The sequence below is a fragment of the Nuphar pumila genome, chromosome 2, assembly GCF_984573655.1.
Source record: "Nuphar pumila chromosome 2, dmNupPumi1.hap1.1, whole genome shotgun sequence".
Classification (NCBI taxonomy): domain Eukaryota; kingdom Viridiplantae; phylum Streptophyta; class Magnoliopsida; order Nymphaeales; family Nymphaeaceae; genus Nuphar; species Nuphar pumila.
Window position 1 is genome coordinate 100,968,927 of NC_143250.1, and position 17,318 is coordinate 100,986,244.

Consider the following 17,318-nt stretch of genomic DNA (forward strand, 5'->3'; position numbering starts at 1 on the left):
TTTTGTTAGTGAACTGCTTGTGGCTCAGTTGACCAGCTGCACGAACCAAAAACAAATGACTTCATGGTTAGCTGAACCAAGCCGAGCCACAAGTTGCACAGTTTGTTTCTCAGCCCTACGCACAGGCCACAACAATAAAATTGTGCCGTTGTTTTCTTTCAAACGTTCTTTCTGCTAATTCTCTTAAGGCCTGTTTGGAATCTCAGCGCAGGAATGGGCGTTTATCCATTTGGTGGTCCTGAGGTAAAATTGTGGTCAAACTACCTTGGTCCTGTTTGAAATCTCGACACTAGGATGTGTTTATGCATTTGGGATGGGAAATGAGGCCCTTTCTCTTTTGTATTTACACTAAATCATGGATTTAGCAGCTGCACTTCTTCAAATGCTCAAACTCCATAAACGTTCATCCCAACTACAGATTCCAAACAGGCCGGTTGCATACTTGAAACCATACATGTTTGGCTTGGCATACAAATTTCTAATGCATCACTAGATTCGCTACTCAAAGAAAATTTATGGCCCCATTTTATCAACAGTAAAAAAAGGCAAAGAATGATTAAAAAGTCAATATTTTCAAAATACATTTTAAACATGGTTTATACTTTCATGAATAATTTATATATTTTTTTCTAGGGTAATTGGTATATGTGAACCAGCAAAATATATAAACTGATATGCACCAAGATTTTCATAGGTTTTTTAGTTTTTTCTAAAATTTCATTGTATGAATGCAATCTAAATGCTTGGTTTTATAGAAACAGCCTCTTAGATCATTCGATTACCATATATAAGAAGGATCTTTTAAGGCTTGAAAATCAACTGCTTAAATTTTTCATTAATATTCAAGCATACAAAATCACATTTCTTGATCCGATTACGATGATCCAATAATCAAGTCCAAGCAAATAGACCAGGCCGAATGCATCTACATGGTTAGATTTGCAAAAACAACTATGAAAGTCCACATATTTTGCTGGTTTACATATTTCAGATTTCCTATTTTTATAAACCGATATTCTCTCGAGAAAACCAGATTATTCAAAATAATACAATATTTTTCTGCAGAGATCTCTCCCAGAACGAGATTTGAGACTAGATTGAGCAAGTGACTCGTCCCTTTTGACAAAGGAAAATGGCCTGAAAAACACGTCCTGACAATTGTCTCCTGCCCTGGCAAATTGCTCTGTAAAACAAAGTCCTGAAAACTGTCTAATGCCGCTTGTTAGTTTTGCCAAAGTTCGCTCCAAAAATCGTGTACATGGGAACTTGCTTTGGATTTAGTTGTGTTCCGTTTTTCAACCCCTTCTTTGAGAACCTTTGCAGCATTGAACCCGAATACATGTAAATGTCAGACGACGGTCTAAACATGAGTATGCATCTGATCAGCTGGTTCCTTTGTGTGGAATGAAGCATTTGACCTTCTTAGCAAAAACTTCAGCATCCCTACTTACCATGCAATATAGAGCTTGCTTCAGAGTATGTGCACAAAGTGAAAACAGGTCTGCCCATACAGAAAAATGGAACAGATGAAGGTAGAAATGAGAATGCTTTTCGAAAGCCGAACTGCATGCGCTTTACTTTCCTCAATCGGTGGTCTATTCACGTTTGTTTCTAGATGGTACAGATGATTCATCCACCATAGCGCCAGAATGTTGAAGTCTGACTTCCTACTGACTGATATTCCAAGTACAATGGCACTAACACCCAGAGAAAACGAGGAAAATATTTCTGCAAACACGGAGTATCGAGACATATAGTGATGGACAGTATTTCTATACCACAGACAGGTCGTTTGGTTGCATGTTCTCCAACGCTGGACCTGGATGATAGAGCCATTAACATGAGTACGCACATATTTGAAAAGAATACTAACATGCAGAAAAAGCACCAGTGGTTAGTCAAAACTGTGAGGAGCAAAGCGACCAATAAAGAAAGTGAGGGAGCTAAGCGACCGAGCCGTAAACTTTCTTCTATTTACATCTTTGAGCTAAAAAATAGAAGATTCATTTATGCAATTTATGCCATCCTTAAAATTGAAATCTCAAAATATCAAGAATATCTGCCAATCATTTAGTTGATGCCGAGTACCTTCAGACAACAGAAAAGAATAAAACAAGAATGTAGAATCATATTCGCCACAATGGCCAGTGAGACTGTATAGCAGCATTCGAAAGTGGCATGATATGCAACAACTCCAATCCATCTCAAAGATGTATCATGCTCAACAACAGGCAGTTTGGAACTCTGGACTACTTTCACACATGCCCACCTCCATGTAAATTGTCAGCCATCTTTGAGATGGACGAAGGATTAAAAAAAAGGGAAATTTTCAAAAACTCGCCTAAAGTTTGGGTATTAATAAAGAACACACTAAGTTTTGGAATATTTTAAAAAGGCACTTAAATTTTTGCACCATTAAGGTAAAACAATCTTTCATTCATTTAACCTAGGTTATCACTAACCCAAGATGAGTTAAAAAAGTTAACTTACTAGTTAACCCTTCAAAGGCTCCTCTCTTTTTTAGGTGCATTTATTTTAAAGTATGATGTTGATGGTAAAATGGTAATTCCCCGTCACGTTTAACAGCAAACTTGACAGCAGTAAACTCCTGGGCCTTTTTAATTAACCATGATATTTTTTAGGTGTTTTTAAAATTTTCCAAAACATGGGTACCTTTATGATTAATGCAAACTTTAGGTGCCCTTTTGAAAATTTCCCTAAAAAAAAGATCCATAAAGGAAGAATAAAGTACCAATCAATAACCAATCATAATTTGTGTATAGAGCTACTGACCCTATTTAAATCAAAGTATCACCAGCATTAATCTCAAAGCCCCCAGAGAATACAGAGATGGAAGAATACCAGGATTGGCAGAAAATGAGTAAGACGGTGAAAGATATCCCTTCCTCATCATCCCCATTGAACCATTGTCAGCAGACATCATGGGCCTTGCAAAATTATTGTCGCAAAACTGATTTGGCAAGTTCATGATTGGTGGATATCCTCCCAAGCATAGTTCTGAACTTTGCGCCAGTAATTGATCTGGTTTCCGCGCCACAGGCAACATGAATACATCTTTCTGTTAAAAAGCAGTGTAACATAATCAGAAAAGTACAATTTGATGCTTCTATAAGAAAACAAACAAGACAAAAGAAAATCCCTTTTTTATTCAAGCCAGTTAAAAGGAAGCATGGATGCAAAGTAAACTTGATCTTTCTGGAACGCCTACTTTGACAATAATATGTTTGTAGTCGCCTATCAAAAGCACAACGATGATAAAGAGAAACAGTGTGTTAAAACTATAAACTTAATTCCACTTGAAAAAGAAATTATAATGGAACATCATCAACTGCATGCAAAAAACAGTACTCTCCGAAGATTCCACAACAGACTTGACTGCTAAGTTGCAAGGAGCAGTTTATTGTCTGAAGAAACATGCACAAGCAAACGATATCAAGAAATTAGTCAAGCACCTTCTTTTGGTTCATGCCTTCCTTTGGTGCCTCGGTAAACAAATTGCTAGGTGATGAAACCTGTGGAGATGGCATGCCATTGCTTCTAAATAATCTTGGACTCACAGAATCACTGCTGTGCTCCTTTGCTAATGTTTCACGGTAGAGATGACCAAGCGCTGTCCCCAGCTGATGGCTTCTTTGCAAATGATATACTTTGGTTGCAAGTGGTGCCAGTCCGTCTAATGTAGTTGACAAAAAATTGGCATTTAAGGCCCTGAAAATAATGTTGGATAAAAAGCAGGGAAACAAATGGATTGTTTCAGGCAACCAAGATGCCTCAACAATTTCAAATTTGTAAAAATATTCATTAATTGGACAATAAACAAGAATACCTTTGCAAGTATCACTTTTCTCTTCTTTTAACATTTTCCTGATGCCTTCGCCAAAACCCAGCCCCCTTGTGTTGATTAGTCTGATAAACCATATCTAAGTCACAGAATCACTGGAAGGCAGATGTATTCCCCATCCCTGTGCAAATAATTGATTTCAGAGAAAATTTTCCCCATTTCACCAATTCCAGATGATGATCCAACATACTATCAAAAGCAATCTCAAACTTTTGACTTTCTGAAATCAATAAGCGCACATACTTCCAAGAAATTACTTCAGTATTAAAAAGTAATACAATAATCTCATCCATCCACGTGACTGTGACTGTGAACGCATACTAAGCAGAAAAGTAAATGGAGGATGGGTTTAATGGAAGTCATCAAAACAGCAATTATGTTAGACAAACAAATAGCTTTACACGACTATGGTAATTTCAGTCATCCTTTTGAATTTGCTACAGTAATTTCAGAAGCACCAAAGCATTTTTTCATCCTTTTGAATTTGCTAAAGGGATATCTTCCAAACATTTATTCATGGAGTATTCATCCATGAAATGATTATTAACAAAGGGAAGAGGGGAGAAAAGCACTTGCCATTTGCTTTTGCATCTGGTTCATGTTCAAGAGCTTGCCTGGGTTTCTGGCGCCCTATTGCAGCATCATATGGTTGCTTTACTCCTACAGCAGAACGCTTTGAAGAGTCGGAGTGCATTTTGCCTAAAAAAAACACAAAAGCAAACCTATGATAAGTCTAAAGATACACAACCGGAAGGTTGAAATAACCAATTATAAGAGAGTTTATATGCATGATTTCAAGAACTCATAAATCACTGGCAAACTATTGAAATACAGTAACACTAACAAAAAAAAGACAGCTGACTCAAAGTACAGGAGGTCAATTGTCATTTCATCTATCATAATTAGAACATGGGGATCTGTCCAAATTGTTAGGTAGACAGCCCAGATTAAGCCCACACAAATAAACACATCATTCACATAAAAATGTAATATTTAAAGTTTAAAGAAATCTAACCGGTGCGAAAATCCATGACAAGTATAGAATTGCTGTCATCCTGAGCAGCCAAGAAAGAAGGAAAAGAAGGGATACATCACCATTTCATGTCAAAGCCCATGAAAGTACTTATGGCTGAATATGACTAGACATACTGGCTAAGATCATCCCCAGAGAGCAAGAAGCTATAATAAAAATCATTCTAGGCATCACAGCTCATGAACACACATTTCATGCAACATGCCTCTCATTAGAAAAGTAAGAATATTTGGGATGCTTTGGTTCAACCCATTTCATGCTTTGGGATGCTTTAGTTTAAGCAGAAAAGTAAGAGCCATCTAAGAAGAAGTGTTTCACAAAGCCAAGCAGTTTACCATATGAGTAAAGTTATATATTCTGTGAGAGTTACCGGAAGCGTCATATGAAGTGGGGAAGCTCGCTTCTCCAAAGCGCATTTCGGAAGCACTCTGGGAAGCAAAAAAAAATTGGGAAGCACGCTTCTCAATTTAAGGGAAGCTCGCTTCCCCTTTTTTCTTTTTCTTTTTTTTGTATTTTTATTTATTTTTCTCTCTTTTTTCGCTTCCTAGGTTGCTTCCAAGACGATTCCTGATTCGCTTCTAAGTCGTCCCACACTTCCTGCTTCCTAAAATTTTGAAAGTGCCTCGCTTCCCGCTTCCGCTTTCCATATCGCTTCCCACTCCGGCTTCCTCGGCTGGCAACTCTGGTTATGCCCATGGTCACCAATATTAGGAGCAGCAAATTTTTCAGCTAGGCAATTCCACACAACTTAAATATAGTTACTTTTAAGAGAAAAAACAACAAATTTCAAAAGGAAACAAAAAAACTGGAAAAGTTAAATTTTTTTACATAATACAAAAAGAAGAAAGGCACCAACATGAAATAAAAAAGAAGGAAATATTTAATTTGTATTGAAAATCTAAAACCAAAAATAATTTAGAATATGTTTTCAGATCATTTTTTAGTATCTCACTTGAAAATCATGACATTTTTCAGAATATCCAAGACATTCCTGATTAAGATCCTACCTGCCTAACTCTTACATCAAATGATTGCCAATGGTGCAACCTTGGTTTACACTTTACAAGGAGGCCTTTGGCAAACTTCAGCGAAGACGTTAATTTTAGAACCAACAGGGAAACGAAAAAAGGTTCATCCACAAATTTTCCAATAAACTTCAAAGAACACATCTAAACACTAGGACATGATCCCTAGTACTAGAATTATCTCAATAATTCAGATTTCATGGACTGCCTGTAAAATAGCATGGCTTTCATAAAGCAGTTCTGCTTCTTTTGTCACCTATGAGATGATGCAGAGAAGCCAATTTCTTTGCATCCTAGAGCATGGTCTAGCACCAAAATTACACAGGATGTCCTTTAATTACACTCTAGAGTCTAGAGGCATAAAAAATCACACACTATCTGTGTTCAGAATAAACAGGTGATTCTATTGCCATCACATTTCCTCTCATCCTTTATTGATTCACACACGCACACACCCACACAAGATAAGCAAATGTGCATCCATAGTCCATACATCCATATGTACATACATACATGCATTATATTTGGATATCAAAAGGTTCATCAACAAGTATTTTTTGGCCTAGCAATATTGAAACCACCATTTAATGCTTCCATTAGATAGCAAATTTTTGCTAAACAAAAATATAATGCCTTTCAAGCATTCATTGTTTTCCAATAGAAATGCTGAAACTTGAGACCTGAAGATATTTATCAAGATTTTATCTCCTAACAAGGTACTTATCTGTACTTATCTTCCTGCATTATTTATTTCACACAACAAATTTAGGTGGCGTGATAAAATGATTCATGATTTCAACTCATTAACATGTGCAAATTTAATGGAACCCCAATCTGTATGTGATGTCTGTATGAAACATGCCAAAATGAATCAGAATTTCAAGTCTTCAATATTTGCAGATTCTACATAGCCCTTGTCTATATTTGATGCCCATAATAAACATAAACTGTCCAATTTGGCTAAGAAAATGGCAGAATTAATTTTAGAAGAACCTAAAACAAAGCCTTTTATATGTCACAGATTTAGCCATCTGCTGAGACATGCACAATAAAACTTGGCACACCAACAATAATGGTATGGCACATGGCCTAACTATCACAATCTCACCTTCATCTGCTCATGTAACCTTGAAAATGGAATTACTGCAAAGATTTGCACTAACTGAAGTACACGAACATGAAGAAAAAAGATCGGCAGAGCAAATGCACCGAGCAATATACCCTTAAGGAGGAGATAAGCAAGAGACAACGCCTAGGCAGTAAAAAGGTGGACTATGGGTTACGTATTCAGGCTCAGATTGGTAAAATGCATGAGATCAGCCAAGCTTGGATTCAAGGCCAGCTCAGCTAAGGGAGAGTGAATTTGTCTGATGGAAGGGAAAGGCCGCTGCCCACATATATTGATTGTGCAGGCAGACACTTGAAAGGACACCCTTATTCAAGAATAGACAGTCAAGCAAGCTAGATCCAGCTTATTAATATCTAAATTTAAATCCATGACCTCACATACAAGAAGGAGATGGATTTGAACCATCAAACATAGCTGTAAGTCACATAACACCAACACCTTTCTTGCTGCTAGGGCTGGTAAACAAGCCTAACAAACCAAACATAAGGTGTCCAAGCTCGGCACACTTTTGCAGTGAGCTGAGCTGAGTTTAAGCTCATGACAAGATCGAGCTCAACAGCTGGAAGTAACAGGATTTTTTACTCTAGATTTGCTGAGCTAAACTCAAGCTGAATTGTTACAGAAAATAAATATTGTTCCAAAGATGAAAACAATAGGATTTGAGCTCTAAACCTATGGCTTACAAGCCAAACACATCAAGAAAACATGTTACACTATATTATGTGCTATAAAATTTACCCAAATATATTTATTACCACTGAATGAGCTAGCTTTCTGAGCTTGTTTTACGAGTTCAAATGAGCTCTTCATGAGCTGAGCATGAGCCAACCCACAAGCAGCTCGTCTCATTCCCCATCCCTACTTGCTGCTGAGACTATACAAGCTCTATGACTTTTTGCTTCAACGCATCACTTAACAAGCTTAAAAGCCTTGACAAGTGCATATTCATACTTGAATTTGGCTAGTTCAATCAAATGATCCCTAAATTGGGATTAAATTTTACTAAACAAAGGAATTCCAAGCACAAGCCTCTTGAGAGGCTTCACTTATTGCCCAACCTAGTCAACTTATTTTTCATTGTAAAGAATGTCTTCTGGTAAATCAACGATGATAAAAGTATCAACTGAATCGGATTAAGCAAAAATTTTCTTGTCCATACTCAAATTAGGGAGGACAGAGTCAACAGACCAATCCCTCTCTATCTATCTATCTACATATATACAGGTGTTATAGAATTCATCACCTTGAGTGGAAGTTAACAAGCACAATTCTTTTTGCCAATGAATAGATTTTATAATCACATGGAAGCATCTTTAGTAATGGATTACCGACCAAAAAAATGTGTTGCATTCCCAAAGCATCAATTACAAAGCGTCTTTTTTTTCTATACATTACCCAGTTGTCCCTAATGACAATAATGCAAATGGAATAAGAATGGTATTTAAAATGCACCCAATGCTGATTAATGCATGGAAATAAAAAAGAATGGTATTTTAAAATCCGTCAGGACAAAAAAATTTAGTGAACTTGCATGTGCACACAATTCTAAGGACAGAAGTAAAGGTAAGAAAGATTAATATATATCATATTAGATCTTACAGGCAAGCATCCCTTGACAGCAAGTACTTGTTTCTGTAGTTACACCACATTGTGTTTCTAAACCATCAGACAATGGCATGGATTCTGAAAGTGCCCTGTGACAATGAAAAAATGAGCTGACTCAAATCCGTAGCAGTCAAAACAATGTATCAACTATTAAGAGGACTTAACTTTCCATTGACTTAGAAATTAGAAGAATGTCAAATATATACAAGTCAAAATAACAACATTCAAGGATTGTGATATTAAAGTTCTAAGTAGAATTCAGCAGCATGACTGTCAATCCAATAAAAGCTAGATAAAATAGCACAAAACAGTTTTGATAATGTTTTTAAAATTGTTTTTTCTTTGTGAGATATCAACAGGACGGTTTTCAGTATTCACCTCTCTCATGCGGGTGCACACGAGAGAGAGAGAGAGAGAGAGATGCAAATGCACATTTGTCCAATGCATACAGTTGAAAGCAAGCAACTCATGGACAAATAACTCATGATTCCATTATGCAGCTGCAGAGGTGAAGCAAACATACAACCTTGCACGCTTCAGTGGAGATATTACACCAGCAGAATGATTTGTGCTTCCGGGACTAACTCCAGAACCATCACCTAAGGCCCCATCAATGGAAGGTGAGGATCCTAAAAACGACCAAATCAGCCATATAAGAACTATTAAAGAAATAAATAAAACATCACCAGCAGCAATAAAAAGAGGGAAAACAGAAGGAAATAAATTCAAAAATAGACAAACAATAAATTTCCTTCCCTGAGGCATGCAAGATTATCTTGAGCATAAAATAAATCCTTGCGAACATGTGAAGAAAATTTTCAAGCACATAGTGTTAAATCATGTTGCGCGCGCACACACACACACACACACACACACACACACACACATATATATGTATGTAAAAACATAATAGGTCATGCCATCTAGGGGCATTTTGATCTTTTTACATATATGTAATAGGTACTGCCCATTAGGGGCAGATTTGTTTTTCTTTATTTTTCAATTTTTCCTTATTTATTTTAGGTTTGGGGTTTTTGGTCAAAAGACCATAGAGCCGTTGGGAGCTCCCCAATGGCTATATTTATAGCTGTTGGGAGCTCCTCAGTGGCTATATGGGCCCTCCTAAAGCCCTTGTATTGTCTATATATAGGGGCTTTTGTCCCCTCTTTGAAGTGTGCTTAGCTTAAGCATTGTATGAAATACAAACATTATTATTTTTTCACTTGTGAGCTCTCTTTGATTTACTTGTGTGAGTGTTTTGTGTGTGCCTTTGTGGCTCTTTGTATTTTCCCATTGGTGGCCTTTGTTTTAGCCATGTGCGGCTTTGTATTTGTGCACACTTTGTACTCTTGTAGCCCTTAGTGGCATTTACTTGTGCACACTTTAGTCTTTCATTACACATAGCATACCAACTTCATGCATACTATATTCACATACATGAATGACAGAATTCAAACAACCAAAATAAGAGTAAGCAGGCTCCCAAATACATACTAGGTGTGGTCTTTTTGTTTTTGAAGGAAAAACAAATTTATTAGAACACAGCAAAAAAGAAACAAAAATGGACAATGGCTGACAAGGTACCACAGCAAGTACACAAGAAGAAAACTTTAGAAATAATCTAAGAACAAATAACGCTTCAAACTGCCATAAAATAGCCATGATCCAAAGGCCAACACTGACACTTGAAGCAATAACAAATGATATATTGTTATTTGAACAAGCATAACAGGCAGCATTACGTTTTAATTCTCTTGAGAGAGAAGAAACAATTCCAGTGTGCATGTCATCCATGTTAGCTGACTCTGAAGCTGCAGTGTCATCCCCATCCAATGACTCAGATCGTTCCTGCTCCAAAGTTGTTGCAGCTTGGTCTAGATTAAGTTTAGGATTTAAAAGGATAGTATAGTTCTAACTCTAGACTATACACAGACATATGTGCATCCATGCATTATAAGTTTGATCGCACACACTTGGTATACAAGGGAGGAACAACACTCTCTATAGGTTTCAGCCTTGGTTAGGCCAACAAACAATAGGTCTGGTGTCATCCTGCTAACCTCCCTCTTCAAGTACTTGTCCCAGATAAATTGGCAAGAGAATGCTTTGATGGGTGCTGCAAAGATAGGTGGATGAGTCAATGGTAGATCTAGATTTAACCAACAAATGATCCCCTTAACCAGCATGGCCACGGGCCTCTAGATGGTACTTTCACACCCACCTCACGGCCAAAAATAAAAAACAATTCCTAGGCTCCTAGCCAAAGCAGTACCAGAATATGTCAGTCAAACACGGTTCACTGAGAAGTCGAATGCAAGACTGAAACCAACCTGACCACCTATACTGGCAGCATCCATCCGAAAGTGCATGCTCCCACCATTCCCTTGGAATGGCAAAGCTGGATGTCAGTAAATGGAAACCTGACAAGAGAACACCAATCCCACATGTTTCTGGTGACCAGAAATATGTGTTAAATATCCAAACAATTGCTACAATCGGTACCAAAAGTACAAAGGATACTATCTTGAGAAACAAGGACCTTTTTTCGCCCCTTCCTTGGAGCCTTCTTATGTCCGGCACCACCATCAAGTTCCAAACCAGAGTCCTCTGCAGAAATCAATGCTGCACATCTCTCTGCAAAATTCAAAAAACATACATCCACGCAAACAGCAATCTACTAAGTATGGCATATGTTTCATCTCATGACCAAATAAAACATTAGACAAAACAGATGCAGAGACAAAATGGAGCAAGATGGAGTAAAATTCAAGTGAGGGACCCAATATACTCAAACGGGACTAGATTTGGACCCCAGCTGCATAGCAACCTAGCCAAGTTGGTACAAGAATTAACTGAATCCAATTAGAACCAAGAGATAAGACTACAAATCCATACATAACTTACGCTAAATCCAGAACCAGTCAAGAGATATATCCATGTTACTACTACCCAACCAGAGCTCAAAAGAGATCAAGTTGCTAGGATGCATAGTCAAAATTTTGAGATATGCATTAAGAATCACAAATTAATTGTTTTGAATCCCCTCCAAAAGACAAGGAAAAACAGTACAATCACTAATCATTACCATTAACCATATCAACCTGCAAGCAGTAGGACATTATAATAGATGAACATTATTGAAGCTTCATTTATTGATATGTACAGCATATAGCCTACCTAAGCAGCTTTTAAGCTATTAACGAACATTAATGGATAATGACCTTGTGGCATCCTCATAATTATAATTACACTGAGTTCCTGGCTTCCTGTAACTTTATATAATTACTGCAACAATTTCAATGAATATTTACTGTATCACTACAATTACAATTTAACAACTAATCCCAGCAAATCATATGCATTACAGGATCTCAGCTGAAGCAGGGAGCATATCTTTATGCTGCATAGAGATACAAGTATAAAAACCAATACACTTTTGCTCAAGACACTGGGGGAAGTAAAAAAGCAAGTGATCAAAAGAAATAAATGTTTGCTTAAGAAATCCAATATAACATTAAGGCTTCTGTAAGAAATAGTAAATAAATAAAAAGCAACACTAAAAAGGTTTGAGTGAGGACTTAGATAGAATCAAACAAACCTGCATGGGCTGCATATTGACTGGCTTTAACTGGTTTTTTGCATGCATTGCAACACACCTGCAACACAATAGTTTACATCAGAAAGAAGAATCACACATAAGACCAACCAATTATATAACTTGAGGGAATGAAAGTTTCAAATCAAGCAATTCACTACGTAAGCATATACAACTACTCAGATGTTTTAGATGGACTTCGGAATATTTATGTATCTTTCACTTTTTTTCGATAACCTATGTATCTTCCACTTGATTAAGGAAAGAAGAACCAATTATCTATCCTTGATTCAGCTTTTTCTTACCACCTTATAGTTCCTATGTTAGGGGCATGGATCCCTAATTATCATATGATGATATTTATTATGGCATCGAGAGATAAGTGGTTAAAACTCGAACCAGGTGACCTAGATGTCGATCCAGCATCTGGCTAGTGCCTAAGTGAAAGGTAGACACTAGCTGAACATCCAGGGGTAACCCGTACATATCTACATAAATATACAAGTACACACACATTGTAGTCACAAATATCACCAGATTTTTGGAAATCTTGTTATTTTATTGCGAGATTTTCAGGAGCCAATACAATCTCAAAAAATGCAATATTTTCAAAATATTGCCTAATTTGAAAAGATCATGTTTTTATCATGATATTATTGCATTAATAACACGGTATCTATATTTCTTGTATATTTTATGATTTTTCTTATGTTTTGTCATATATTTTTAAATTTTAAATGGACTTATATTTTCCTGAGTTTTTTCCAAAAAAACAAGCATTTTTTCATTTATCGCAAAAAAAACCAATAACGAGATTTGTGACTCTCTCTCATAGAATATACATATTAATGCTCATATATGTGTATATATGCATGTATGGCTTAATTGCGTAATTTTTATTGAAATGTATTTCTATTTGGATTTCTATGTGTTGCCACCAAAGTGCCTAGATTCTGCCCGAGTCTTTAGATGCTGCCTAGAACGTTTGACTACATAGAAGTAGAGGCAAAGAAATCAAGAATACAAACACCACATCAAGTTCACTTTCCAACATCTAATGCCATGATCATTTTTATTTCTCGCATAAAGTAGATTTGGAAGAGTAGGAAGGAAGAGAGGAGGCACATGGCTTCAGCAAAGGAGACACCCCAGTCAATCCATTCTCATATCATTCATTATTAGAATTGGCTGATTACCCACTTACAGTTAATCCAAACTACAATAACAAAATATGACAAAAGTCCTCTCTCATTATATCATTCATCATTAGCATGGTTGGATTGCCAATTTACAGTTAATGCACTTGGTAAGCTACAATAACAGAATATAACAAAAGAACTCCAATGAAACATTAACATAACAATGATGTCCCACATATCAGAAACCTTATCCCTCATAACTGGTTCGTCTTTAAGACTGAATGAATAAGTTTACTCAGGTTGCCAATTGTGTCATCCCTAGATACAGTGATCACGAGTACTTAACTGATATCCTCAACATCGAGATTACCATCTTTGAGGATATCCGTATCCAAACCATATGGGTAAGAGAACTGAAGAACACTTGTTGCTAACTAAGGTGAAGACCCCAAGTATAGAATTCTGAAGACACATGAAAGAGGAGCAATGGGAAGTTCATAGCTGTTGGCAATTGCATAGAGTGGTCAACGTAGCATGTAGAATTACTATGCAACACTAACTTAAGAGTGACCAAGAGTGATTGAATTAGAGAGGATAGATACCCTCTATTGTGCTTTCTATTTGACAAAAATCACCACCTACCAAATCATAGCTAGTAAAAAAATATTTTTTATTTTAATGTGTAAAAGGCTGGTGGGAAGTGATCCCTTTCTAGAATGAATGAACAGAATCTAAGATTTCCATGCCTAAGACTCTAAGGTACATATTTTCTCATTCAAGAGTTAGAACAAAAAGGTAAGCTAATCTACCCGCAACCAAGAATTATACTAATTTTGTGAAGGAACAAATAACAAAGTTCAGTAAAAAATACTTGGTAAAGTGTTGTCATTGAATCTGTAATGGAAAATAAAGACATGACAACTTAGTGTAATAAACTTCACAATAATATTTCCAGTCCCTACTAGTATCAATACAATATTGAAATGGATTAATTAAATTCAAGACGCTACAATAGCGATCCATATTCATGAGTAGAAACAAAGATCAAATAGACCAATTCCCATTACCAAATGCAATGGATCAGTCATTGGCTTGCAATCAAAGACGTGCATATCTGCCAAACAAAATAAAGGAACCAAAGTTAAAACAAAACTATTCGAAAGAGATGGTCTCTTCTGATATTTTATGGAGATAAATCTAAAATTTGACGTCATGACATTATCACTGAAAAAAAGAAACATAAAAATAAAGTTAAAGACAATTTAAGGCACCTCGCACAACTAAAGTGACTAGATCAGCAATGGTTTAAGCAATTCAATACATGAAAAACATTTGAATAACTTATTGCATGTGCATTTGCATCAGGCCATAGAAAAGATCATCAAATCAAAAGACTGATCCAATAGTCACCTAACGAAAAAAATATTTCAGCAATTCGGCTAGCAGAGAACTCCACATATCTATCCTTACTGATTATTACACACAGTGGAACATCTGAAGATAGCCGAATAATCCAAAAAGAACTTTGTCACTAAAACATCAAAGGTGGTAGGCACAAGGAACATGTACATTCTAGTAACTCTAACATCACTCTCATTCAGATCCATTCAGCCCAAGATCTTCCAGCTAGAAATCAATTTCCACGGTCACGGTGTATAGGTTATGGTTAAACGTGAAACTATATGTGAAACTATTGTAAATGCACATGCAGCATTGCATCATTCCCATACTTCATGGCTGTGGTGAAAGATAAGTGAATGCATGTTAAGAAGAAGAAGAAGCAGCAGCAGAAAAAGAAGGCTATTCATAAGACAAGAAGTGCTATTGCCTACAGTTTTCCGACAGAACTCAGAATACCTCTATTTCGAATTTTAGTAAGACGCAGCAGACGTATATGTAGGGTACAAAAACAATCTCTACATGCTGTACATGTCAATACATAGATGCCACTAACAAATTGGCCACTTTTCAACAACAGTCTCAAAACAAAGTGCAAGACATTACCGAATACAGCATTGTGCAAGTATCGAGACTTTCAAAAATGGAAAATACCGACGTATATAGGCAGCCATATATTAAACAACTGATGAGTATGAATATGCTCATAATTCGCCAGACATGAGAAGATGACTCAAATGCCTATCATTTCCAATCCCAACCACCATCCCACGGTATTACACACAATTTGATCACAAGAAAGGAGCCATGATCAACATCCAAAACGGACAACTATCAACTCTTTGCACACACAGAACCGATCACAAAGTCGGCGTGTAGAAACCACACAAAGCACCGATTCGAAAAGCCCGAAATCGTCATAAACAATTCATGACTCAAATTAGCAAAATCGAACGAACAGAAACAACGAAGAAGAAGAAAAAAAGAGGAAGAAATCACCAGCTTCCTCCAGCAAATTCACCTCGTCCGCCTCGTTCAGCTCCCTGTGTATCGTCTTCGCAGCCAGTTTCTCTCGATTAGCCTCCTCTGAAACAAACAAAAAACAAGCCTCAGACACTATCTTCACGCGATCCGGCCGCAACAACGACCTCAAAGAAGGAAAGATCGCCTCCTCACAAGATTCGCACGATCGAGACTCGAGTTACGTCGATTCAAACATCGAAAAGGAGACATAAGGATCCAAAAACTCGAAGAAAATATCGATCGATCGCGATCCAAAGGATCGGAGGTTCCGCACCAGAAGAGAAACCCTAGAGAGAGTGTACCAGCGGAGATCTCGGAGAAGTTGCCGGTGGCGAGAAGCCGCTCCATGGCAGCCATCCTCCCCATTCCAGACGAGCATAGCACCGAGAGAGAGAACTTTTGCCGAAGGACATTGATGCAACTTTTTTAATAGGGATGGCATTGGACCGGAGGGAAGCGGAGATCCGTCCGAACCCGCCAATTTAGAGACAGAAGTGAAAATCAAAACCGATGGAGACGAGGATGGACTGCAAAATTTTTAAACACCTACCCGGTTCACTGCTATACTTTTTTTTTATTACTAAAAAATGACCGCACCTTACAGCGAAAATGACACATTTTATAAAAGACTCGTAAATACTATCATTTTTAGGATCGTTCACATCAATCATTTGCGGTGCGGTGCGAATTTCCTACATGTCGTCAACACCAAAAATGTAAAAACGTCTTAACCGCCATCATCGCTGTCAGCCTATAGTTAATCTCTGTCACCCTTATCAAAAACTAGTCATTAATAGATCTTTGTGTGGTGCGGGTACGACGGATTTAGCTCCTAAGAGCTACAACATAGCGGTGGAGAATGTCCTAGAAGGTTTTCTTACGAAAACTCTAACATCTAAACATCTGCAAATTTATTTTTAACTCAAACCGACAAACCTCTCAAATACTTGAGTTACCTTACATAAACAATTTATGAAATTTACATAAAATAAGTGTGAGAGAACTTTATTTTAAACTCTCAAACCTCCAAACGTCTAAAATACTTAAGTTACTTTGCATAAAAATTTCTTAAATTCACGTAACAAAATTATAAAATTTCTTTTAAACTCAAAACAACAAACTGTACAAATACCTGCGTTACTTTGCATAAAAATGTAATAACGTCGCATAAAAAATCTATGAAATTTTTTTAAACTCAAACCTCTAAACTACGTAAATACCTAAGTTACTTCGCATAAAAAAATCAGAAACGCCCATAAAAAAATAGCAATTTTTTTTTAAACTCAAACCTTCAAACCTCGCAAATAGTTGAGTTATCGCTCATAAAAAATTTATTAAATTCTCATAAAATATGTGCAAGCAAACTTTCTTTTAAACTCGAACCTCCAAACATTGCAAATACTTTTACTTCGCATAAAAAAATATAGGCAATTTGCATAAAAAGTATGCAAATTATCTTTTAAACTCGAACTGACTCTTAAGCTCCTCTGTGTTATATAAATAGTAGCA

The 17,318-nt window shown here is 36.7% G+C and overlaps 1 protein-coding gene across 1 annotated transcript; it reads right to left on the reverse strand.

Annotated features, from left to right (window-relative positions):
- Positions 1 to 799: 799 nt before the first annotated feature.
- LOC149846402 (uncharacterized) lies at positions 800 to 16,230 on the reverse strand. The gene is made up of 12 exons (XM_089997977.1): positions 16,112 to 16,230; positions 15,786 to 15,872; positions 14,456 to 14,502; positions 12,253 to 12,310; positions 11,175 to 11,288; positions 10,397 to 10,528; positions 9,181 to 9,283; positions 8,649 to 8,743; positions 4,439 to 4,561; positions 3,474 to 3,694; positions 2,863 to 3,079; positions 800 to 1,819 (listed from the first exon to the last, which is right to left on the reverse strand). Exons 1-12 carry the CDS (start codon positions 16,173 to 16,175, stop codon positions 1,773 to 1,775), a joined length of 1,308 nt encoding a protein of 435 aa, XP_089854103.1. The 5' UTR covers positions 16,176 to 16,230; the 3' UTR covers positions 800 to 1,772.
- Positions 16,231 to 17,318: the final 1,088 nt, after the last annotated feature.